The sequence below is a fragment of the Phyllopteryx taeniolatus genome, chromosome 17, assembly GCF_024500385.1.
Source record: "Phyllopteryx taeniolatus isolate TA_2022b chromosome 17, UOR_Ptae_1.2, whole genome shotgun sequence".
NCBI lineage: Eukaryota > Metazoa > Chordata > Actinopteri > Syngnathiformes > Syngnathidae > Phyllopteryx > Phyllopteryx taeniolatus.
The window spans coordinates 192,173-215,085 of NC_084518.1; the positions used below are offsets into that span (position 1 = coordinate 192,173).

The 22,913-nt window shown below is 52.4% G+C and overlaps 4 protein-coding genes and 1 long non-coding RNA gene across 5 annotated transcripts; 1 reads left to right on the forward strand and 4 right to left on the reverse strand.

The window, feature by feature from the left end:
* Window positions 1-1,127: 1,127 nt before the first annotated feature.
* On the reverse strand, window positions 1,128-3,869 carry LOC133466942 (claudin-4-like). Its single transcript, XM_061751188.1, has 2 exons — window positions 3,712-3,869; window positions 1,128-3,199 (listed from the first exon to the last, which is right to left on the reverse strand). The coding sequence occupies exon 2, from the start codon at window positions 3,167-3,169 to the stop codon at window positions 2,207-2,209; it is 963 nt and encodes a 320-aa protein (XP_061607172.1). The 5' UTR covers window positions 3,170-3,199; window positions 3,712-3,869; the 3' UTR covers window positions 1,128-2,206.
* A 1,065-nt stretch (window positions 3,870-4,934) lies between these two features.
* On the reverse strand, window positions 4,935-6,698 carry cldn28 (claudin 28). Its single transcript, XM_061752665.1, has 3 exons — window positions 6,680-6,698; window positions 5,702-5,877; window positions 4,935-5,135 (listed from the first exon to the last, which is right to left on the reverse strand). Exons 1-3 carry the CDS (start codon window positions 6,696-6,698, stop codon window positions 4,935-4,937), a joined length of 396 nt encoding a protein of 131 aa, XP_061608649.1.
* A 1,817-nt stretch (window positions 6,699-8,515) lies between these two features.
* LOC133467345 (claudin-like protein ZF-A89) lies at window positions 8,516-12,854 on the reverse strand. Its single transcript, XM_061752110.1, has 2 exons — window positions 12,158-12,854; window positions 8,516-9,237 (listed from the first exon to the last, which is right to left on the reverse strand). The coding sequence occupies exons 1-2, from the start codon at window positions 12,641-12,643 to the stop codon at window positions 8,605-8,607; spliced, it is 1,119 nt and encodes a 372-aa protein (XP_061608094.1). The 5' UTR covers window positions 12,644-12,854; the 3' UTR covers window positions 8,516-8,604.
* Window positions 12,855-16,439: 3,585 nt separating this feature from the next.
* Window positions 16,440-21,979, forward strand: cldn3c (claudin 3c). Its single transcript, XM_061752109.1, has 3 exons — window positions 16,440-17,085; window positions 19,420-19,430; window positions 20,543-21,979. The coding sequence occupies exons 1-3, from the start codon at window positions 16,628-16,630 to the stop codon at window positions 21,205-21,207; spliced, it is 1,134 nt and encodes a 377-aa protein (XP_061608093.1). The 5' UTR covers window positions 16,440-16,627; the 3' UTR covers window positions 21,208-21,979.
* LOC133467346 (uncharacterized) lies at window positions 17,025-20,390 on the reverse strand. The gene is made up of 3 exons (XR_009785197.1): window positions 18,708-20,390; window positions 17,384-18,439; window positions 17,025-17,280 (listed from the first exon to the last, which is right to left on the reverse strand). It is a non-coding gene; the product is annotated as an uncharacterized LOC133467346 (long non-coding RNA).
* Window positions 21,980-22,913: the final 934 nt, after the last annotated feature.

The following is a 22,913-nucleotide window of genomic DNA, read 5'->3' on the forward strand; positions in this document are numbered from 1 at the left end:
TTACCTTCCTTGAAGATCAACAAATGTGAGTGGGGGTGCGTCTTTGTCTGCAGGTGGCCTGTGATTGGCTGGCAACCAGTCAAGTCAGCTGGGATTGGCCCAGTGAGGAAAAGATCAAACGGACAGATGAGCGAAGGCAACAACCATTTGGAACAATGATTAAGAGATTATTACTAAATTCCTATACTGATGACTGATACGAATAATGTCCCTCCTCCTTCTTCTCCTTCTCCTTCTCCTTCTTCTTCTTCCTTTTCCACGTCAGCCTGTAATCTCCTGCATCCTCCTCACGTCTTCTTCCCTCACGACCTCCATCAAGCTTCTCTTGGGCCTTCCTCTCGCTCTCTCGCCTGGCCGCTCCTTCCTCATCACGCTTCTCCCAATCTACTGACGCTCTCTCTCCTCTGGACGTGTCACAACCATGCGAGTCTGCTCTCTCGCTAACTTTGTCTCCAAAACATCGAACCTCGGCTGTCCTGCCGATGAGCTCATTTCTCATTCAAGCACATATATTCTGTTTGACTTCAGCTTATCTTCACGCCTCCACCTTTCTAACTGTTCCTCCACCTGTTTCTCTGCCACTCCAGACTTGCGCATGCAGCGCCGCAGTGTGTACTCTGTCATAGGCTTTCTCGAGATCCACAAAGACACGATGCACAAGCCCGATTCCAATGAAGTTGGGACGTTGTGTTAAACAGCAATCAAAATCATCGGACTGTGTTTTATGTTTGAGACGACGTCCCAACTTCATTGGAATTGCGGTTGTAGCTCCTTGTGACCTTCTCTGTGCTTTCCCATCAACATCCTCAAGGCAAATAACGCATCAGTGGTCCTCTTTCGAGGCGTGAAACCAGACTGTTGCTCGCAAATCCTCACTTCTCGCCTTTCCCATAACTTCATAGTGTGGCTCATCCACTTTATTCCGCTATAGTTGCCGCAGCTCCTCGTTCTCAAAAACGGGCACCGGCACACTTTCTCTCATTTCCTGCATTCATGAACTCCTCAAAGTAACGAATCATTTTCCATGATGTCGAGTGAAAGCGTTTTGACGTCCACAAAGACAGCAGAACACTTTCTGTCAAACCGGTTCGACCGGCCGCAAAAAAAACAACTCGTCAGACTTCACGAAGGAGCCGCCGCCGTCTCTTCTTTCGTCGATTGGCCTTTATTCCAAAAAGAAAGAAAAGATTACAGTTCCATGCATCCATTTTCTCCCGCTTATCGGAGGTCGGGTCGCGGGGGCCCTCGATATTGACTGCACGCGCTTGACACACAACACACGTGTATTTCCTTCATGAAAAAAGAAAACTTCAGAATCAGAGGTTACAAGTTTCAAATGTTGTCACATTTTCATTTGGAAATAAAATCAGACATTGTCAAAAAGGAATTCAATGCAGCTAGAGACAAAGTTGAGGTGATGTGTCACGAGAAAGCCGTACAAGACCGAAGAAATGACCAAATACATCAGAGAGTCCTCTTGGAGTCCTGTCGAGGCTTAGTCCAGGTCCAAGGTAGGACTTCTACCTGTGTTGTCGCGTTAGTCTACAATCAGTACTTAGACTTTGAGGTGTTAAATAGTTGGTTGAGGTCTTTAACCTGTCAAAGGGAGTTAGTCCCCGTCAAAGAGAGAGAATTACTCTTGGTCTTTGTTGTCTACCTAGAGAGTTAGTACAGGTCACAAGGTCCGGACTTTGATGTATCTTCTTCTTCTTCTTCTTCTCCTTCTCGTCTTTGTGACATCACTTTACAAGCAGACTATGTTTCTTCTTCTCCTCCTTTGGTCTTGTCCCGTTCGGGGTGGCCACAGCACGGCATGTAAGGCTCTAAATCTTCCCTCATGACATCCGTCAACCTTCTCTTAGGTCTTCCTCTCCCTCTCTTGCCTGGCAGCTCCAACCTCATCACCCTTCCACCAATATATCTCCCCTCTGGACAGGTCTAAACCATCCAAGTCTGGTCTCCCCAAAACATCTAAGCTTGGCTGATGAGCTCACTTCTAATCCTTTCCAACCTGCGCACTCCTAAATAGAACCTCAACGTTTTCCAGCCGTCGTCTGTTCAGCGCCACCGTCTGGAAACCGTACAGCACGACCGGCCTCACCGCTGTCTTATAAACTTTGCCCTTCGTCTAGCATGAGGTCTTTGACGTAAACCAGATAGACCAAAGAGACAGCTATTCCAGATCTTTGAAGTTGTCAGGTTCAGGTCAGAGGTAGGTCTTTGAAGGGTTGGAGGACAAGTCCTCATGTCGGTTGCCGTCGGAGTCCAAAGTCTTGTTGTGGTCCACCCGGCCAGGCTTCAGCTGAGACTCGGTAGAAGGCGCCTCGCTTTGCTCCGAGGGCGTCGATTCCAGTCGCTTCAGCTGAGACTTAGCGGACAGCGCCCAGGATCTCTCAGAGTTCTGCCCGAGGCCCGGCCCGGGCGCGTATCCCCAGGCGGTGCCGCCGGGCAGCTCGGACTTGGAAGAGGCCGCCCGGTAGCCGGGAGGCCCGCCGAAAGCCGTCCCGGTCGGCCTCGTCGCCGGGACCCTGCGGAGGGACCCGGTGGACGAGCGGGCCATCAGGTATCGAACGGACGGGCTCTTGTGTGCGTGCTGGGCTTCAAGGGGGCATGCGGAACTGATGAACAGCCCCCCTCCCAGGATGAGCAGGATGGACGCTCCCCAGCCGATGTAGAGGCAGGCGCCGATCTCACGCCGCTGGGCGTCTATGGCGGCGCTGTAGAACTTCCGGACCACGGCGCCGGCCGCCCACGAGGTCGGAATCAAACACAGCAACCCCGTGAGCACCAGAACCGCCCCCGCCGCCACCGCTACCCTCCCTTTGGACCTGGGCCCCTCCCGGTCCAAGAAGCGGGTGCACTTGCCCCCGACGAAGGCCAGGACGAGGCCCGTGGCGCCGGTCACGGCGGCCAGTACGGTGAGGGCGCGGGCCGCTTGCAGGTCCGCGCTCAGCGCCAACAAGGACTCGTAGGGCTTGCACTGGATCTGGCCCGTGCTCTGGACCACGCAGCTCATCCAGATGCCCTCCCAGATGGTCTGAGACGTGACGATGGTGCTGCCCACGAACGCCGTCACCCTCCACATGGGCAGAAGGCAGCTGATTATCACGCCGGCCCAGCCCAGCAGGCACAGGACGCTCGCCAGCAGCTGCGTGCCCGTCGACGCCATGGCGACAGCCCGGACAGGAGCCGGTGAGATCTGTTATTGGAGGAGCAGAATATTTGCGGACGGTGTGATGATGCGTCTCAGGTGTCACCGGGGGTCAATTCTGTTTCGCTAGCGTGGAACCTTCTTCAAAAACGCATTTTTGTAACAGCTTGGCGTTGCCGTGCCAATGTGTGTTTGAAGTGAACGAAGGATTTCCAGAAAAGACCTCAAATGTTCACCGGACCCCAGAAATCATCAAGCATGTTAACAAACGTAAACTTGAAACGTCGCGTCCACTTGGCGTGGCCCTCGCAATTTTGGCCCGTACCAACTTATCGGGGGATATTTTTCTCTGAAACTAACTTGAACTTTGAACAGATTTCTCCCTAACCCCAAAAGGCCTTTTGTTTGACTCAAACAACTTTCCGGAACCCATCGCTGCTACGTTTATATGTTTGTTGTTAATGTGAGCGATGTCAAGAAACAAAAACAAGCCAACATACTGCGCTCGCTGTCAAAGTTTGCTCTCAGGATCAGAACGAGATATTTTTTCCACAACACACCTCAGACGGCGTCTTCTTCTTTCTTCTCCACGCGTGCGCTGCGTTGTCTTCGCTGTCAGCGGAAGGCAGCCCGTCCGCGGGCCTCGCTCGCGCGTCTTTCGCCGCGCGTCCCCTGAGAGCGACTCAAGCGGAGATGGGTGGAGGCGACCACGCCTGCTCTTCTGGGAGCTCAGGGGGCGGGGCCTCGCACCGCTGACATCATCGCTCCCTGTTCCCGCCCTCACACGGTGTGTGTGTTGTAGTTCAAAACAATCTTCAATCTTTGAAAAGAATTGACATCTCTGGCGTGGCCCCCGCCATTCTTTCATGTGGCCCACCAAGCGATTACACGATTTCATTTTGCAGTTTCTTTTTTCAAACATTGCTTAGTTTAAATTGTATTCATCTAATTGATTATCCGTTTAAATGACTGGGAATCTACACAGGCATCTAATTAAGTAGTGTTTCAGTTGCTTAATAGGAGCATAGGGTCAAGTGCCTGTTTCGTTTGGCGGCCCCTAGTGACCTGGAGGAGAAACTGCAGCATTCATTTATTTGATTCATTTCACTGCTTGTTATCGACCCACACGCTCTCGTCTTCAAATTTCAAGAGAATATCTTCATAGAAGCACATTCGTCACTTTTGGTGACAAAAAAGAGCTGAACCCCATTCAAGTTCGGTGCGAGCCAAAGCTCACAATAAGTAATCCAATTTCTGGCTCAGTCGGTAGAGCGGGCGGTCCGGGGACCGGAGGGTCCCAGTGGTTTGTTCCCAGTGGGCCTGGCAGCAGCCGCCCAGGGGTGTGCGAGTGCGCGAATGTGTGTGAAGCCCATTTATATTCAAGATAGTTTAAAATCAAACAATACCCCGAAAACGCCAAATCATTTTTCTGTATAGCCGCAGTGCATCATGGGAAACAAACACAGTGACTATTGTTGTTGACGACTTTTCAAGGTGCATCGTGGGATACATGGAGGGCACAGTTCAGGGGCTAACCTTTACGCACTACAACATGGCCGACTCGCTACGGCGTACCCGTATAGTGTATCGGGAGGGATTCTCCGTGGCCTTTGACCCCCCCAGAGCTCGATCACAAGATTCAACTGCTGCTCTCCTTCTTGTCTTTCTTCGTGTGCCAAAAGCAATTTGATGCTCCAATTCTCATCGAAGGTACAAATGTAGGAAAAGCTGCAAAATAACAACAAGTTGAGCGCGTGTGCGTGGGGTCAACGAGACGCACACGTCAGCACGGGTACGCCGAGCACGCGAGCGCCCCGCCGATGACGAGCGGCGCCCCCGTGGCCCAGCCCACGTAGACGGCGGCGCCCGCGGACGGTCCCGCGTTGTTTTTGGTGGGCCGATGGTGGCGCAGGAAGGACGTGCGGCGGGCGCCCGGCACGCTCAGTCCCGACGCCAACGCGCCCGCCGCCAGGGACACGCACGCCTGGCGGAACCGACATTTTCCTCATGTCGCTCGAGAAGGTTAGTGTTCTAGTATGCGCTTTGTCCTCCCTCGTAAGACAATTCAGCGCACTGCTGCACTCGTAGACTTTTTCCACTTTTGCCTCCTAGTTCACGGACCTTAAGCCGGGTCTCAAGGGCGTCAAGGAATAGTGGAACAGTTGCTGCTCTTTGAACATCCATTCCACATTCTTGACATCCTCCATGTACTAGTATGTTCCTCATCCTCACCAGCGGGTCAACGTTGGCACGCTACCGATCAGGCTAACCTGTGCTGGAGTTGCCAAGTGCCTCTTCTTGCGCTGCAAAATTCTACTAGTTAACATCTAGCACTTCACTAGTAGTACTAATAGTGCGCTACTTTCAACTTGTGCAGTTGTCCTACTACTTGTATGGCAAAGTTTGTCGAAATTTCATCCACAGAGAGGGATTGTATTCATTCACTAAAGGAGCAGAGGCATTAGTTTTTCTAGCGCGCTGAATGATCTTACTTTTGAAGACAGAGTGCACTAGTGCGTGGACGTGGAAAGCTTTTTCGCAAATGCACACCAGCGCCCTGGAGGCCCGCAGCAGGACCGAGTCGTAGGCCTGGCGCTGCGTGCGGCCCGTGCGCCGGATCACGCAGTTCATCCACAGGCCTTCCCAGAAGACCTGCGCCGTCACGATGTCGGCGCCCGCGAAAGCCGACACCTTCCACGCCGGCGGGCCGCAGATCGGGCCCGTGCCTCACGCATCACGCCCGCCGTCTTAGTCTTCTGGGGACGGCTCAAGTCGACAGCTGCGGCTTCCTGAAGCGACGCCCGAATGCGAACAAAGCAGGGAGGGACTCGCTCCGGCCGCACGATCGGATCCCTCGCATGAGGAGGAGAAGCAGGAAGTACGAGTCAAACAAACCTTCAAACAGATCAAAACCACGACAAAAACAAACATTGTCCGTGAGCACAAAGTGTAAAGACGACAATGAGGACGCAAAACGAGTCCTCGATATCAAACTCCGTCAAGTCAGCTACTAAATGAATCGGAGGGCCAGTCAAAAATGCCATTGAATCTAGGATCACTCTTTTTGGGAAAAACCGCCACTAAACCTTTTCGGAATGCGGATGCGGAAGTCGCAAGAGACTGGAGCGCAGCCACCGAGCGGGTGTCCGGGCCCAAAGGCCAAGAACGAGAGCAAAGGAGTTCGAAGGCCGTCCCTCATCTGGCACCGTGGCCTCATCGTCCTTTGCCACCTTGAAACGAAGGCTCAGGGTTGGCACTTCTCTGATGACCGACACGTTAAGCAAGCTGTAAAAAAAGTCCAGTGACTTTGACGGCGCTGGCATACGTGCCCTTGTTCGTTATTTTGCAAAGTAGCCATGATGTCCACACTTTATTTCTTGAACCTTTCTTCTTCTTCTTCTTCTTCTTTTCCTTTGGGCTTGTCGCGTTCGGGGTGGCCACAGCGCGTCGTCCTCCTTTTCCACGTCCGCCTAACCCCTCCTGCATCCTCCTCTCGAACACCGACTGAACCCCTTGTCCTCCATCGACCTTCCAGCTCCGTCCTCATCGCGCTTCTCCCGATATACCGACGCTCTCTCTCCCCTCCGGACGTGTCCAAACCATCCGAGTCTGCTCTCTCTGACGTTTGAATCCAAAAGATCTAACCTCGGCCGTCCCTCCGGTGAGCTCATTCCTAATCCTCTGCGTGGCGCTCGCTCGTAGAGAGAACCTCGACATCTTCCTGCCGTCTCTCACGCGTCCATCATGGCTGGCCTCACCCCCGCCTTCTCAACTTCGCCCTCCACCCTAGCAGACTCTTGTGTCCCATAACACAGCCGACACCTTCCTCAGCACAGTCCCCGTTGGTCTGGACTGTTGAGCCTCCACCCACCCTGGCTCTCTCTTCTCCCTGTAGCCTCACCGCCCTTCCGCGCATGTTCTGTCTTCAGTCCTCTCCTTTCCGGTGTATGTTACTTTTCCATTGCAAAAATTGGGCTCATTACTTTTGGACTTTGTTTTGGATTGTTAGGCCACTGTAAGAGTTTTGCTTGTCGTAGCTTACATTCCGGTGGCATCCAAGGTCTAACGAACGCTTTCAATCTTTGCAGTGACATTCAAGTACTGGTGGGTGCCACCTTCATTTCATATAACTGGTTTGGCCCACGCACGCCAGAAACCGTGAAAATATTCTCGGGTCAAAGTTCAATGAGCAACCACCGCCCTCACCCCGTCGACGAAGTTTGCGTGAGTTTTTCTCGTCTTCCGCCGGAGGGCAGAAGATCTCAAGCTGCTTATTGCTCACTTGTTGCCATCCCTAACAGCAGAGGAGGTCGCAGACATTTTCAATTGCAGTCTGCCTGTTGGGCCCTTTTTCTTGGGTGCGCCGTGTGATTCTTCTGATGCATTTTGAACGCAGACCTCCGCCAAGGCCGACCGGTTCGGGTTCGGTGGTGCCGGTCCTCCACGCAAACGTTAAAATGGAACAATTTCAAGCAAGAATTGAACAAAGCTTCCACTGATTTGAACATTTTACACGAGCGCACAGACTTGAGCATTGGCGCGTGCGTTAGCATTGAGCGGAGGCCTCGATTCCCTCGTTAAGTGCACCTGCACACCGCGCAAAGCTTGTGCAAATTGTCAACATTTTAAAGACATCTAGTATTAAACAAGTTTGCTGGCATTCCCAGTAGACAAATGCATCTTGTGGCAAAAAAAAAAGTAGCATCCGACACATTTTTGGAGCCTTTAAACAAGATTTGGGAGAGCATTCTGAACAAATGCAAGCAGCTTCACTCACTCACTCGCCGCTCAAATCAAAGTCTGAAAAAAAGTTAGCATTTGGTGTGTTGCGTTGTTTTGCAGCAGTTGAACGCCAACAACGCAAATCTGCACTCACTGGGACAAAACCACATTTTAAGATTGCAGTCGAGTTGGCAAAAGTACTTCTAGTCACATTCACCGCTTTAAAGGCTTTAACGCATCTGGTTGAACCAAGAGGTTACCTGGCTCGGCTATTTGGCTATATTGGCCACGGTTTGTCATGCGCGTTCCTGAATCGGACCGAAAGACCCGCCTTTCGCGTTGCAGGTTCAGCTTCCCCTCAGTCTGGGTTTACATCGTGTCATTTCAAAAGCCGTAAAAGACAAACTAAATTCCAGCAGTCAAGCGTAAGTAAGGCCTGGAGAAGTTACCAAAAGGCCGCTGCAAGTCCGTTCAACAGGAACCCGATGAATGCAAATGATTTAAGACGACATTTTGAACTAAGAGCAGATTGAAGGATTTTCATTCAAGCGTGAGGTCTTCGTACCTTTTGGGAATTTGACCAAGACTCCACCAACATGCTGCGAATTCAAGTGCATTTAAAGATAAGCCAGAAGAGGTGGAGAAGATTGAAAAAGCGACATTTATTCAAAATCCAGCAACACAAGCTCATTTAAAAAGACAGCAAGTCAAGAGGAAAGTCATCGCAGCGGTCAAACGTAAGCGGCGGCGGCGGCGGCCGAGCGCGGCGCGGAGTATTTGACGGAGTAGCCGCTGTCCTTGCGGGCGGCGCACTGGCAACAGAGCAGCCCCCCCCCGATCAGCAGCAGTCCGGCCGCGCCCCAGCCGACGAAGAGCGCGGCGCCCAGCTCTCGCCGCTGAGCGTCTCCCAGCGCGGGGTCGTAGAAGTTACGGATGACGGCGTGGGCCGACCACGACACGGGGATGAGGAGCAGCGCGCCGCCCGCCAGCAGCAGCGCGCCCGCCGCCGCCGCCAGCCGAGCCTTGGCCGCCTCGCCCTCCACGCAGTTGGTGCACTTGCCCCCCGCGCCCGCCAGCAGGAGTCCCAGCAGGACCAGGAGGATGGCGATGACCAGCAGGGCGCGCGCCGCCTGCAGGTCGCGGGGCAGCGCCAGCATGGAGTCGTACACCTTGCACTGCATCTGCCCGGTGCTCTGCTTCACGCAGTTCATCCACAGGCCCTCCCAGAACACCTGCGCCGTCACGATGTTGCTGCCCACGAATGCCGACACCTTCCACATGGGCAGCGCGCACGCCACGACGGCGCCCAGGAAGCCCACCGCCGACAGAAACACGGCCAACATCTGCAGGCCCGCGGACGCCATCTCGCTTCGGTCGCTCGGCGCGTGAGAAAAGAGGAACGGGACCGGTGGTCGCCTCTGCTAATTATGCAACTGACAGGCCCGAGCTGATTGGCTGTCGGGCTGAATGGAGATTGGAAACATCTGCGGAGGCGAGGCTTTCACGAGAAAAGAAGCTCGAGCGGGACCAAAGGTCAGATCCTCACAAGGCTGAAAAAGGAGCCACACGGGAGTCGATAACTGGACTCTTGGGATTTAGGGCACGAAATGGAATCGATTCAACGTGTCCGAAAGAAGAAGAGCAAGAGGAGCAAATTCAAGGGAAGTTCAGTACAGAAGGCAGGAGAAACTTTTCATAGCAGAATCATTTTGAGAGAAGAAGAAGCAAAAGAGGAAGTCATGAGGTGTTTATTCCATTTTTGGAGGGTTAGGTTAGAAGAAGACGATGACGTCCGCGTTGGCCTTCAGGAGAACTTTGAAATCCAAACGAGAAGCGCCGCTCGTCAGAATGTCGTTTGGCCGATTGACTCAATGGCGCCGGAAAACCTCTGACATTGAATGTTTTGTCGGGAGCATCCATCCTGGTCTTAGGCGTGCGGACTCAAAAGTCGTCTCTTCAGCAGATGCCGTGCGAACGCGCCCTCTAGCGGCTGTGACCTGCGTTGACGTGATGGCAGCCAAAATCATTTTGCTTTTGGATTGCTGAACGATGACAAGGCTGACAAAAATCCATCCGTCCACCCTTTTTCTGTGCCGCCTCTCCTCACTCGGGTCGCGGGCACCAATGGCGAAAAGAGGTGATTGACAGCTCAAGTGATCGACGCGTGTGCGAACGGAGGCCGGCGCGCGATGTGGCGTTCCCTCGCGAAATCGCGTTTCATTGTTCGCCCGGCCGCTTTATGGCAGACTTTTTAAGCGACTTTTCATAGCATCCAGGCAAGTCCAAATTTAGAGTTGCGCCCCTTCTGCGTTGTGCCACAACAAGCCCGGCAGCACTCGGCTTGAATGGAAAGACCTCCAGTGGAATTGAGGCAGAGAAGGCCCCCAATTAAGCTGCAGTAATAATTGTTGTGCTCATGTCGCAGAGAGAAGGTACGCCTGTGAGTGTTGTTTTCTGCTCTGCTTGTATGCGTCGCTGCTCCGTGTGTGTTAAAGGAGCGCTTGCTTGAAGGTTTACAATGACCCTAACATCTATGCTAATTTCATGAGGCCCGTCTTTGGTGTTTTGCATTATATGTTAGCGTGAAGCTAGTGGACTTTTGTTAGATAAAATGACATGGTTTGGTTAAACATGTTGGCGTTTGAATATACAATGTTTGCTTGTCTTGTCTATGCGTCAGTCTTACCGTAAACGTTAACTGGGACTGACATCACCAACTTGAAGCAAGCACGCTGCGCCTCTTATTTGAGTACTGTGCGATTGAGTGAGAAACGGCACTCAGCCATACTTGAAAAAGTATTGACTTTTAGTATGTTCGGGTGTGGCGGCACATCTGCCTCACAGTTGCGAGGTTGCGGGTTCAAATCCGGCCCCGCCTGTGTGGAGTTTGCACGTTGTCCCCGTGCCTGCGTGGCTTTTCTCCGGGCACTCCGCTTTCCTCCCACATCCCCCCAAAAACATGCATGCTAGGTTGACTGAAGACTCTAAATTGCCCGTAGGTGTGAATGCTTGTTTGTTTGTATGTGCCCTGCGATTGGCTGGCAACCAGTTCGGGGTGTGCTCCGCCCGCCTCCTGCCCGACGACAGCTGGGTTAGGCTCCGGCACGCCCGAGACCCGCGTGAGGAGAAGCGGCTCAGGAAATGGATGGATGATGGGACAAAACATACAGAAAGATGCAGACAGCAAAATGCAAAATGCAAAATGTGTCCTCTTATTCTTCTCTTTATTTGGTGACCAACACACGCACACGCACAAACACACGCGCGCACGCGTGCAACACAAACAATGAAAAGAGGCAGTTGCGCATTTGTCGTCCATCTGGTTTGGGTGCGGCTCCCGAGCTGGATGGGGACGTTTCTTTGTTTGCGCTCGAGAGTCTTGGACAAACTGAGAATTTGAATCATCACGTTGGAAATGAACAAAGCCAAAAGAGTTCACGACAAATGGTGCTTCCTTTCATCACCTCCTCGCTACTTTCGAGTCAAAGCCCCCAAACGCTGTTTGCTCTCCAAACAAGTAAAGGGAGGCCAGTTGTGATGAGAAGATGAAATGTTTATTCACGTTTACAAACATAAAGACAACGACGTTTTGAACCCAAACAAGCGTGCGTGGAGCTTCCTGTGGGAGGAGTCTCCGGCCTCGGTCAGTGGCCGGTTTCTGGCTAAAGCGCGACACAGCCTCGTCGTGTCACCGCCGCTTCTGGAACTTTCCGCTCCGCCGTCGTGACTAATATTTGTTTAGTCCTAATATAAAAAGTGTATTTCATATTATTGCAGGCCACGGTAATATGATGCACATTTGGAACAATATGGGAAAGTAAAAAAAACTACCTAAATGATGATTGCGTTCGAAGCCAAATCGCAATTATTCTCAAGTAAATGTTTGAAAACATTTGCATGATGCGTGTTGGAAATTGAAATCATAACAAGATCCAATTTCATTTCATTGGTGCAAAACTATTTATTGATTGACTCTCAATAATGCGTCTTTGTTCAACTATCTATGCTAGCGACGTATGGCGAAAGGTAGAACAATTCAAAGCTCTTCCACGAGATGGCAGAAGGCTCATCATTAACCTTTTTGTTCGGTGGTGTCCCGTGAGGCAAAACGGGCGCCCGGGCGCTCTAGACGTAGTCCTTGCCGGACGCCGGCGCCGAGGCGTCGGAGCGCGCCGCCTTGTAGCGCGCCGTGTACGAGCCCTCGTCCTTGGGGGGGCAGTTGCAGCACAGCATCCCGCCGCCGACGATCATGAGCGCGGCCGCCCCCCAGCCGATGTAGAGGGCGGCGCCCAGCTCCCTCTTCTGGGCGCTGACCACCAGGGGGTTGTAGAAGTCTCGCACCACGCTGTGGGCCGTCCAGCACACGGGGATCAGCAGCAGCACGCCGGCCGCGATGAAGACCGCCCCGGCCGCCACGCCCACCTTGGCCTTGGAGGCCGGGTCCCGCACGCAGTTGGTGCACTTGCCCCCCGCCACCGACAGCAGGATGGCCAGAATGCCCACCACGATGGCGATGACCACCAGCGCCCGCGCCGCCTGCAGGTCAGAGCTGAGCGCCAGCATGGAGTCGTAGACCTTGCACTGCATCTGGCCCGTGCTTTGTACCACGCAGCTCATCCAGATGCCCTCCCACACGGTCTGCGACGTGATGATGTTACTGCCGATGAAGGCCGTCACCCGCCACAGGGGCAGGGCGCACACCACGACGGCGCCGATCCAGCCGATGAGGCCCAGGGCGGCGCCCAGGATTTGGAAGCCCGCGGACACCATGGCCACCACGTCTGCTCTTTTTCTTCTCTTTCTTCTTCCTCTTTTGTTGCTGTCACGCGTGAGGAGCGTGCGACTTTTCTGTGTGGGGGAGGGCGGGGCGGAAAGCGGCTACATATCACCTCGCTCTCAGGGGCGGGGCCGCGCGGGGAAACGCCTCTCCGGCAGCAGGGTCTGCCGCCGCTTGGGCCCAAACCAGTTTGTCCGGCCTCAGGCACTCTCACACGAAAGGCTTTGAAGGCAGCGGAAACACCCGAAGGCTAACTGCTAGCACACTAAGAAAAGGGTCAACATCCCCCGAGCCCGCCCCCAATAGCAGGCACCGCCCTCTCCGCCCGGCTCAGGTTTCACCTGAAGGTGCAGGAGGAATGTCCCCAGTGACTCACAACACATCTTGCCATATATGGTCACTTCCTGGAACACCCAACCGCACACACACACACTCACACACACATCCACACGCATTCTCCCTCACACACACACTCATCCATGCACACGCACACGCACACACGTATAGTGACGCAAAAGCAGCACGTTAACAGAGAGCTGTTCCTAATATTTGGCAGAATATTAGAACGGCTGGCAGAATCCCCCGTCAGAAGGAGTTTCAACTCCCACCTCCGACAGAACTTTGCTCACGTTCCGGGGAAAGCCGCGCCTCCGGTGCCGAGGCGGCCGACCGGAGCTGTGGCCGTAAGGTGGTCGGTGCCTGTCGTGGCGGCAATCCCCGAACCCGTTGGTGGACACCGGCGGTGAGGGATGCCTTCAAGCTGAAGGAGGAGTCCTTTGGGGCCTTTTTGGCCTGTGGGACTCCTGAGGCAGCTGATGGGACTGGTTGTCCAAGCGGAATGCAGCTTTGGTGGTCGCTGAAGCAAAAACTCAGGTGTGGGAGGTGTTCGGTGAGGCCATGGAGAAAGACTTCCGGACGGCTTCGAGAAAATTCGCCGTCTCAGGAGAGGAAAGCAGTGCACCGCCAACACTGTGTACAGTGGGGACGGGGCGCCGCTGACCTCCACTCGGGACGCTGTGAGCCGGTGAGGAAAATACTTTGAAGACGTCCTCAATTCCGCCGACACGCCTTCCAATGAGGAAGCGGAGTCTGGGTTCTCTGAGGCGGGCGCTCCTATCTCTGGGGTTGAGGTCAAAAGCTCCTCGCTGGCATGAGATTGGCCCGGAGTTCCTCAAGGCTCTGGATGTTGTGGGGCTGTCCCGGCTGACACGTGGACATCGGGGACAGTGCCTCTGGATTGGCAGACTGGGGTGGTGGTCCCCCTTCTTAAGAACTACAGGGGGATCACACTCCTCAGCCTCCCTGGTAAGGTCTACTCAGGGGTGCAGGAGAGGAGGGTCCGTCGGGAAGCCGAATGCTCAGAATCAGGAGGAGCAGTGTGGTTTTCGTCCCGGCCGTGGAACCGTGGACCAGCTCGAGGGCCGCCGAGCATTTGGTCAAGTGTAAACCTGGAAGATTTGTTGTTTTTTTCCTCTCCTAAAAGTGGTTCGGTTACTTAAAATGTATTTATTCATTTTTTATTCATTGATCAAACTAAACACTTTATTTTAATTGATTTATTGAAAATGATCAAATAGAAAATATTGGTCAAATACTAACTATATTTTTATTCAACAATCTTTATTACATGAGTAAATAAACCAATGAGCATGGATTACATCCCATAGTGGACCTATTTTCCATCCACTTGAACCTGTTTTGGTTTTTTCTCTGAAGGAGCCGGCCATTTTAAAAATGTAAGCGCCACCCCTAAACTTGAGCGACACCAGCTACATTCTGATTCTGGTTGTGACTGTGTTTCTGAAGAAAAGGACTCCATTTTTTGTCCAACTTTCCATCAATGTGACTCACGACGGAAGCGGAGGCCGCGTGGCGTAGTGAAGGCGTTTACGAGCTGAGGGAGGTTTCCATGACGCCGAAGAGCAATGAAGCTTTGCAATAGAAACTGATCTCTTTCTTTTTTTTCCAGGGCAGGGAGGAGGACGTCTCGCACTTCAATCGAGCCCTGTAAAGTCGATACCGGGCCACTAGGTGGCGGTGAGCCGGCCTCTAAAAACAATTCAGGCACAAACACGGCCGGCGGGGCTCCCGTTGTTCTGGTTGTCTGCGTCGTCACGGCGACCGCGCGTTGACGTCGGAAACAATGGCGGACAGGTTTACGACCCGACACGCCGCCCGGAGCCGCTTTCGCACGAGCTTTAGCCAACGCGTCGGCCGCATTGTCGTGTCAACAAACGCAAGGAACCAAAGTCAAGCAAAGCGAAGTGAAAAAGTATTGGCCCCCTTCCCAAATGCTTCCATTTCTGCATACTTTCCCCACTTTCATGTTTAAGACCATCAAACAAACGCAAATGTCAGACAAATATAACCCAAGTGAACTCCAACTAAATGGTGATTTCACTTATTAAGGAAAAAATAAGAATTCCGCTACCTGGCCCTGTGTGAAAAAAGTCACGACCCCCTTGTTAAATCATGAATGAATTGCGACTAATCACAATTTTGGGTTCAATTTCACTGATCACACCAAAGACCCGTTCAATGAAGAAATCACTTCAATAGAATCTGTGCAGACAAAAAAGCTGCAACAAAATGACGCCATGTCAAGAAATTCCAGAACAGTGGAGAAAGAAAGTCATTGACATCTACCAGTCTGGAAAGGGTGACGAAAGCCATCATTAAAGCTTTCGGGTTCCAGCGAACCATAGGGAGAGCCATTATCCACAAATGGAGAAAACCTGGAAGCGTGGTGAACGGCCTACAAAGATTACCCCAAGAGAACGCCGATGACTCATCCAGGAGGCCACGAAGGAACTCAGGACAACTTCTAAAGACCTGCGGGCCTCCCTTGCCTCAGTTAAGGTCAGGGTTCAGGACGCAACAATAAGGAAGAGACTGGGCAAAAATGGCATCCATGGCAGAGACCCAAGGCCAAAACCACTGCTGACCAAAAAGAAAAAAGACCTCTGGGAGAATATTCTGCGGACTGACGAGAGATGAAAGCTGAGCTTTTTGGAAGGTGTGCCCTTGTCAAAACAAGCTGCTGTTGACCCAATGTTTACAGAAGCACAAGCATGTCGGCAAGCAGAAAGGTGTGCGTAAGAGTTGTCACACGTCCGGTTGCTCATTAACCAAAATGTCACCGTGAGACACATTTGAGTCGTCACTCATCACAACCAAACTTTGGACGCAACAATGTAATGTAAGGACCTCTTTCGTAGCTTGATTCTGATTTGGAGCACTTTCGGACAAAGACGGAATCAAGTTACACGTTCCAATCTCAAGTAAGTCTCAAGTCTAAACGTTCAAGTCTCGCATTCGATCGGTCGTAACGGGACTGTTCCGGCTGTCTAAGAAAGTTGCGATCCGTTTTTGTCAAGTCAAATCACAAGTCGTCAAAACAGTAACTACAGTGGACTCCACAATTGTCTTTTTAGCTGACAAAGCTACAAGCACCTCCTTTCTAGTCCTTACAACAATGTGCCATTGGGCGCAGTTCTGTACTCCTACTTCTGACAGCACACGTGTAGTAAGTGTGCGCGTAGTGGTCCCGTGCGGTCAGCCATCGATACACAAGGAGCCGGAGCCTGGATGATCATTAGCTCGTGCCAGCAATAAAAGCACATGCCTGCCGCTACCAAAGGCGAAAGGTTCAACCATAAAGCAGCTCTTTGAGTTTTTTGATTTTTTTTGAACACGCAGCAGACGCTTCACGCTCAGGTGGTAAACCAGGACAGCAACCGCCTTATTGGTCCTCTCGTGTCATCTCCGGAGAGGGTTGGGTGCCTGAGCAATAAAAGCACATCCAGATAAGGGAGCCGCATCAGTGAACGCAGAGCAAAGACCAGGAACAACGAGACAAGGAAGAACCTGACCGGGAACAACTTGGACAAGAGCAGACATTCCCGGTAGAGGAATCAGACAGTTGAACCAAGCGAGGGTCTTTTTGGGAACCGACGAACCGAAGCGAAAGCGTCACCATGTCGTCTTTGGCACTGGAGCTGGCGGGCGTGTCGGTGGCGGTGGTGGGTTGGGTCCTGAGCGTGGTGAGCTGCGCGCTGCCCATGTGGCGGGTGTCAGCCTTCATCGGCGCCAACATCGTGACGGCGCAGGTGTACTGGGAAGGTCTGTGGATGAGCTGCGTGTTCCAGAGCACAGGGCAGATGCAGTGCAAGGTCTACGACTCCATGCTGGCACTGCCCCAGGACCTTCAGGCGGCCCGCGCCCTCACCGTGGTGTCCATCGTCGTGGGGGTTCTGGCTTTGCTCATCTCCTTAGTGGGCGCCAAATGCACCAACTGCATCGAAGACGAGGGCGTCAAAGCCCGGGTGACCATCTCGTCCGGCGCTGCCTTCATCGTGGCGGCGCTCACCCAGCTGGTGCCCGTCTCCTGGTCGGCCAACACCATCGTGGTGGAGTTCTACAGCCCCATCGTCCTGTCGGGACAGAAGATGGAGATCGGGGCGGCGCTTTACCTGGGCTGGGCCGCCGCCGCCCTGCTGCTCATCGGGGGGGCCATCCTGTGCTGCAGCTGCCCCCCTCGCGAGGAGAGGGCCGGTAGGTACGCCGCCGCGCACCCCCTCAGTCGCGTGGCCTACTCGGCGGCCGCACCCAGGTCCGTCGCCCAGAGCTCCTACAACAGGAAGGACTACGTGTGACCGCGAGGAGATGACGCTGACTTGTTGTTTGTCATGGATTCTTGTCTGGATGAGAGACTCGTGTTGACTTCAACTCACCTCTGCTGTTCTTGAAGTTAGCATCAGGCAAGAACCAGCAAGAACCAGCAAGCTGAAGAACCCAGTGTGATGTTTTGGACCAGTCTGGAGGTTTTTTTTTTGTTGTTGTATTTATTCGAGTGCTAAAGATGTTTGTAGCTTCTGCGGACGTGCTCCCGTGGTCACGGTGGACACTCAACATCGACGCTCGTCTTGCTTGTGTCGCCACGGAGACCAGCATGTTTCGTCCGACCCTCAAAATGGAGTCGGAGTGGTATGAAAAAAGGAATGAATGGACATCATTTTATGATTTTCGTATCACGATCATCATCTTTTGTTTGAAAAATAGTAAAAATCAGCAAAATGATCTGGACATTATCCATTCAAATGTTATTTCACAAAACATAAAGAATAAATAACATTGATATTCTATGACTTTCTTCTGTTTGTAACCTTTTCTATAAATACCTTTCCAAGCTTACATCTTTCAACCTACATCCATATGTTTGGTCATTTCTCCTCAACAGCGTCCGCTGAGCTCCATGTTCCTATTTTCAATGACTTTTTGGAGATTTATTTTTGGAAGTTATTTGTCTTGGTGTCGCAATGCGCTCATGTCTGCACGTCGGCCAATCGTTTGCATTTTCTTTGATGAAATTGTGTCGGAAATGTCAACCATCTTTTGGTCGAAGTTGTTTGTTTCTCCAATGTGTGAACGGACTCCCTCCTGTTTAGCAGGAAAATGAACAAAGCGTTCTCCTGCTTTGCATATTCAAATGAGGCAGCAGGTGAAATGCGAACATCAAATAAAATCTCATTTCAATGTGCGGCAAACGTCATTTCCATCTGCTCCGGTTGACTGGATGGGAGTCTGACACGATAACAGCAGCTTTGTCGACGTTCATGATGATTACGCGCCCGCCACCTGCTGTCCTCCTTGGAAAAACAAGACAAATCCACGCAGTGTTTTGGTCTTACGGTGTTGCGAAGTTGCGAAGTTGCGTTGTTGCCGTGTTGTTGCGCCTGCAGCTGTAAAGCGTTCTCGTGCTGCTGGAAGAGGCAATAAACACTTTTCCCCTTGAAACAAGAATCAAGTCAACATGATAATTGTCTGATTTTGTGTTCAAATACACTTTGTTCCTTTTAACTATCATACATACAGTCATGTAAAAAGAAGTGAAGTACTGTTACTAGCAAAAGGTACAAACAATAAAATGTCAACTGCTTTGCGTTGCTGATGTGATCTTTTGGAATCCGAGATGAAAAGCAAAACAAATGCAGACATAATCTTTTGACGCTCGCTGAACTGAGCTCTCGCGAGGTACGCTGACGTCTTGCAACACACCTTTTCTTTCTGAAAATGATTACTATTGCTGTTCCACGGCCAGGACGAAAACCACACTGCTCCTCCTGGATCTGACATTCGCCTTCCCGACGGACCCTCCTCCCTTACCAGGGAGGCTGAGGAGGTTGGAACCTTCTTAACAAGTCTGCCAATCCAGAGGCACTGTCCCCGATGTCCACGTGTCAACCAGGACAGCCCCACAACATCCAGAGCCTGTAGGAACTCCGGGCCAATCTCATGCCACTGAGGAGCTTTTGAACCACCTCGGCGACCTCAACCCCAGAGATAGGAGCGCCCGCCTCAGAGAACCCAGACTCTGCTTTCTCCTGGGAAGGCGTGTCGGTGGAATTGAGGAGGTCTTCAAAGTATTCTCCCCACCGACGCACAATGTCCCGTGTCGAGCTCAGCGGGGCCCCATCCCCACTGTACACAGTGTCGATGGTGCACTGTTTCCGCCGGATAGTGAACCAGTCTACATGCGTTTTGTGGACTTGGAGAAGGCGTTCGACCGTGTCCCTCGGGGAGTCCTGTGGGAGGTGCTTCGAGACTATGGGGTACCGAACCCCCTGATACGGGCTGTTCGGTCCCTGTACGACAGGAGTCAGAGTTCGGTCCGCATATCCGGCAGTAAGTCGGACTCGTTTCCGGTGAGGGTTGCACTCCGCCAAGGCTGCCCTTTGTCACCGATTCTGTTCATAACGTTTATGGACAGAATCTCAAGGCGTAGCCGAGGCATAGAGGGGGTCCGGTTTGGTGGCCTCAGTATTGCATCTCTGCTTTTTGCAGATGACGTGGTTCCGTTGGCTTCATCAAACCGTGATCTCCAACTCTCACTGGAGCAGTGAAGCGGCTGGGATGAGAATCAGCACCTCCAAATCGGAGACCGTGGTCCTCAGTCGGAAAAGGGTGGAGTGCCCTCTCCGGGTCGGGGATGAGATCCTGCCCCAAGTGGAGGAGTTCAAGTAAGAAATGAGTATCCGGGCTCTCCCTTAGAGATAGGGCGAGAAGCTCGGTCATCCGGAAGGATCTCAGAGTAGAACCGCTGCTCCTCCGCATCGAGAGGAGCCATCTGATTCGGATGCCTCCCGGACGCCTCCCCTCCCCGGTGAGGTGTTCCGGGCAACGTCACAGGAAAACTCTCTCTAGCATCCATCCGTCCATTGTCCGTAGCGCTTATCCTCACGAGGGTCGCCGGCCTATCTCACAAGAAACATTTTCAGCCGCTTACCGATCGCAGGAGCTCAACCGATGCGAGCGCCTGTGTGTGTCAAGCGGAACGTGTCGCAGTGGAGGCGACCCGTTACGGTGCAGCCGCATGTGTGTTTGGACCTGGGAGTCGTTATTCCGGTTTCTCCGTGATCTCGGGGGTTGTTTGCCCAACACGGATGCTGTTGAGGAAGCAACAACAACCGCTTCATCTTCTCTTCTTGAAATCCCTCCTCAATGCTGCTCTTCGTATTTCTTTTTGCCTTGAATCGCTGCTGTGACAGCTTCATTTCCCTCATAAGATCAACAAAGTTGTTGTTTGTTGCGTTTTCCTTTCATTTCAAGTTCCCTCTCAGCCGAATGTTTTTTGTCCAGGCTGAGCCATCTTCTCAACACACGCGCACGCACGTAGCGCCCCTCTCCCGCCGTGTGCACAGGTGCAGGTGTGTGCTTTGTGTGCTTTGTGTGTTTTGTGTGGGGTGCTGTGACAGGGGCGTGGTCCGGGCTCACCTGCTGTATAAAGCGCCGGCGTTTCCGTGGCACCGCCTCACAGCCGCGACCCTTCATCCGTCTTCACAGCCGCGACCTTTCATCCGGTCGTCCGCTCGCATCTTCCTCGGTCGCGGGAGGCCGTTCACGAGGCGCGGCCATGTCGATGGGCACGGAGCTGGCGGGCATCTGCCTGGGCGTGCTGGGCTTCCTGATGGCCGTCGTGATGTGCGCGCTGCCCATGTGGAAGGTGACGGCCTTTGTGGGCGCCAACATCATCACGGCGCAGACCATCTGGGAGGGCTTGTGGATGAACTGCGTGACGCAAAGCACGGGGCAGATGCAGTGCAAGGTGTACGACTCCATGCTGGCGCTGCCCCAGGACCTACAGGCGGCGCGCGCCATGACGATCGTCGCCATCATTCTGGGCGTCCTCGGGGTCCTGGTGTCCGTGGCGGGCGCCAAGTGCACCAACTGCATCGAGGACGAGGGCGCCAAGGCCAACGTCGCCATCGCGGCGGGCGTCCTGTTTGCCCTGGCCGGCCTCCTGGTCCTCATACCGGCCTGCTGGACCGCCCACGTGGTGGTGCGTAACTTCTACGATCCCATCCTGACCAACCCGCAACGGCGGGAGCTGGGCGCCTCGCTCTACGTGGGCTGGGGCGCCGCCGCCCTGCTGCTGATCGGCGGCGCCATCTTGTGCGGCAGCTGCCCCCCCAAAGAGCGCCATTATAAGCCCCCCAGGATGGCCTACTCGGCGCCGCGCGGCAACAACGCCGGCTACGACCGCAAGGACTACGTGTAACCTGCGTGCGTGCGTGTTTGTCGTGTCACGTTTCGCCGAAACTGTTGAAACCAGCCTGCTCTCAATTTGACATTTGCATTTGTCTCTTCGTCAGCACAGATTCACTTCTGTACGTGTGTGTGCGTGCGTGCGCGTGTGTGTGTGAGACCACAGTGTGGCTTCCTCACAAAGACTCCTACATGAAGTTCCAATCTTCCTGCTTTGCTTTAGTGCTCATGATGTCTTTCGCACGTCTGTCTGTGTGTGTGTGTGTGTGCGTGTGTGCAGGTGGTGTCGTGTTTCACTGAAACTGTGTGTTTAAATGAGTGCGCCGAGGAGACAGCTCTCATGTTACATTTGCATTTGCTTCTTCCTTGTGCGCGTGTGTGTAATATTTGCTTAGAGACTGAAACCGAAGATGTTGACTACGGGCCGCTCACAGTTTCACTCGAGGTGGAGATGGTCCAGACTTTTTGTGGGACTTTATTTTAGATTGTTAGTAATAATATGAATTGTTAATGCCATGTAACTTTTTGTAAGAGCAAAAGTGTCATGTGAATCGTGTTAGTTGTGACTTTTATACTGTTAGTGCTACTATAACTGGACTAAGTTTGTGTGTGTGTGTGTGAGAGCTAGAAAATGTGTGTGTATTTTAAATAAACATTTTCCTCAATTTGAATAAGGTTGAGATGAAATGTGTTTCTCAGTGTTGTGCTTGACTGAGCTCTCAAAAACCTTTTGTTGTTGTTTGTTTCCCAAATAAAGTATGAACAGGGTGAGTCATGTGACCTCCTAAAAGATAAACAACAGCTTCAAAACAACAACAAACAACAATTGACCTGTTGATGGAAAAACACAATACATTTCATACAGCTCTCCTGTTATCTGTATTTCTATGACACAAAATAGGATCACAGGTCCACGTTTATTCATAAAAAGGATATATTCATTCATTCATTCATTCATCTTCTGTACCGCTTCTCCTCACGCGGGTCGCGGGCTGTCTTCGGGCGAGAGGCGGGGTCCACCGCGAACTGGTGGGCAGTTAATCGCAGGGCACATACAGACAAACAACCAGTCGTGCTCACATTCACAATTTCGATTCTTCAATTAACCTCGAATGCATGTTTTGGCGATGCGGGAAGAAAGCGGAGAAAAGCCACGCAGGCACGGGGAGAACATGCAAACTCCGCACAGGCGGGGCCGGGGATCGAACCCGGGTCCTCAGAACTGTGAGGCGGACGCGCTCACCGGTCGGTCACTGTGCCGCCAAACAGGATGTACAGGGTGATTGAAAAGTAACTCCCTATTTTAAAATACTTAAAATACTCTAGGAGCAAGTCTATTCTACCAAGCCGACGACTTTGGAAGAACTTGGAGTTTTGGCTTCCATCCCACACGAGAGTTCCTTGTGAAATGAGTTCATGCGGTTCCCAGGCGGCTCGAGAAACCGGCGCCCGCCCGTATCAAATTTGAAATAAAACTCCATGCAATACACTTGCTTCTCATGTTCATAATCGTAAGAATTATAGTACTTCAAAATAGGGAGTTGCTTTTCAATCTTTATAGATTGGCGTCGCGCTAACTAGAGAACCAACAATTAGCAATTGTTCATTTTGATGACCTTCATTCAATTTGATTTTGAAGTCTTATTTTGGGAAAATCTGGTTTCGCTGTATTTCTGTTTTTTTTTACGAAACGTGACTAATGGTTTTAAGGAGATGAGT

Bases quoted from the DNA above. Each gene is read 5' to 3' on its own strand.
- LOC133466942 (XM_061751188.1), bottom strand. From the start codon at position 3,169: ATGGCGTCGACGGGCACGCAGCTGCTGGCGAGCGTCCTGTGCCTGCTG.
- cldn28 (XM_061752665.1), bottom strand. The intron at 5,136-5,701 runs GTGTGCATTTGC...CGGTTCCGCCAG, and splicing joins TGCGGGCCTCCAGGGCGCTG to GCGTGCGTGTCCCTGGCGGC.
- LOC133467345 (XM_061752110.1), bottom strand. From the start codon at position 12,643: ATGGTGTCCGCGGGCTTCCAAATCCTGGGCGCCGCCCTGGGCCTCATC. The intron at 9,238-12,157 runs GCCCTCTACATC...GACCGAAGCGAG, and splicing joins AGAAGAGGGAGCTGGGCGCC to ATGGCGTCCGCGGGCCTGCA.
- cldn3c (XM_061752109.1), top strand. From the start codon at position 16,628: ATGTCGTCTTTGGCACTGGAGCTGGCGGGCGTGTCGGTGGCGGTGGTG.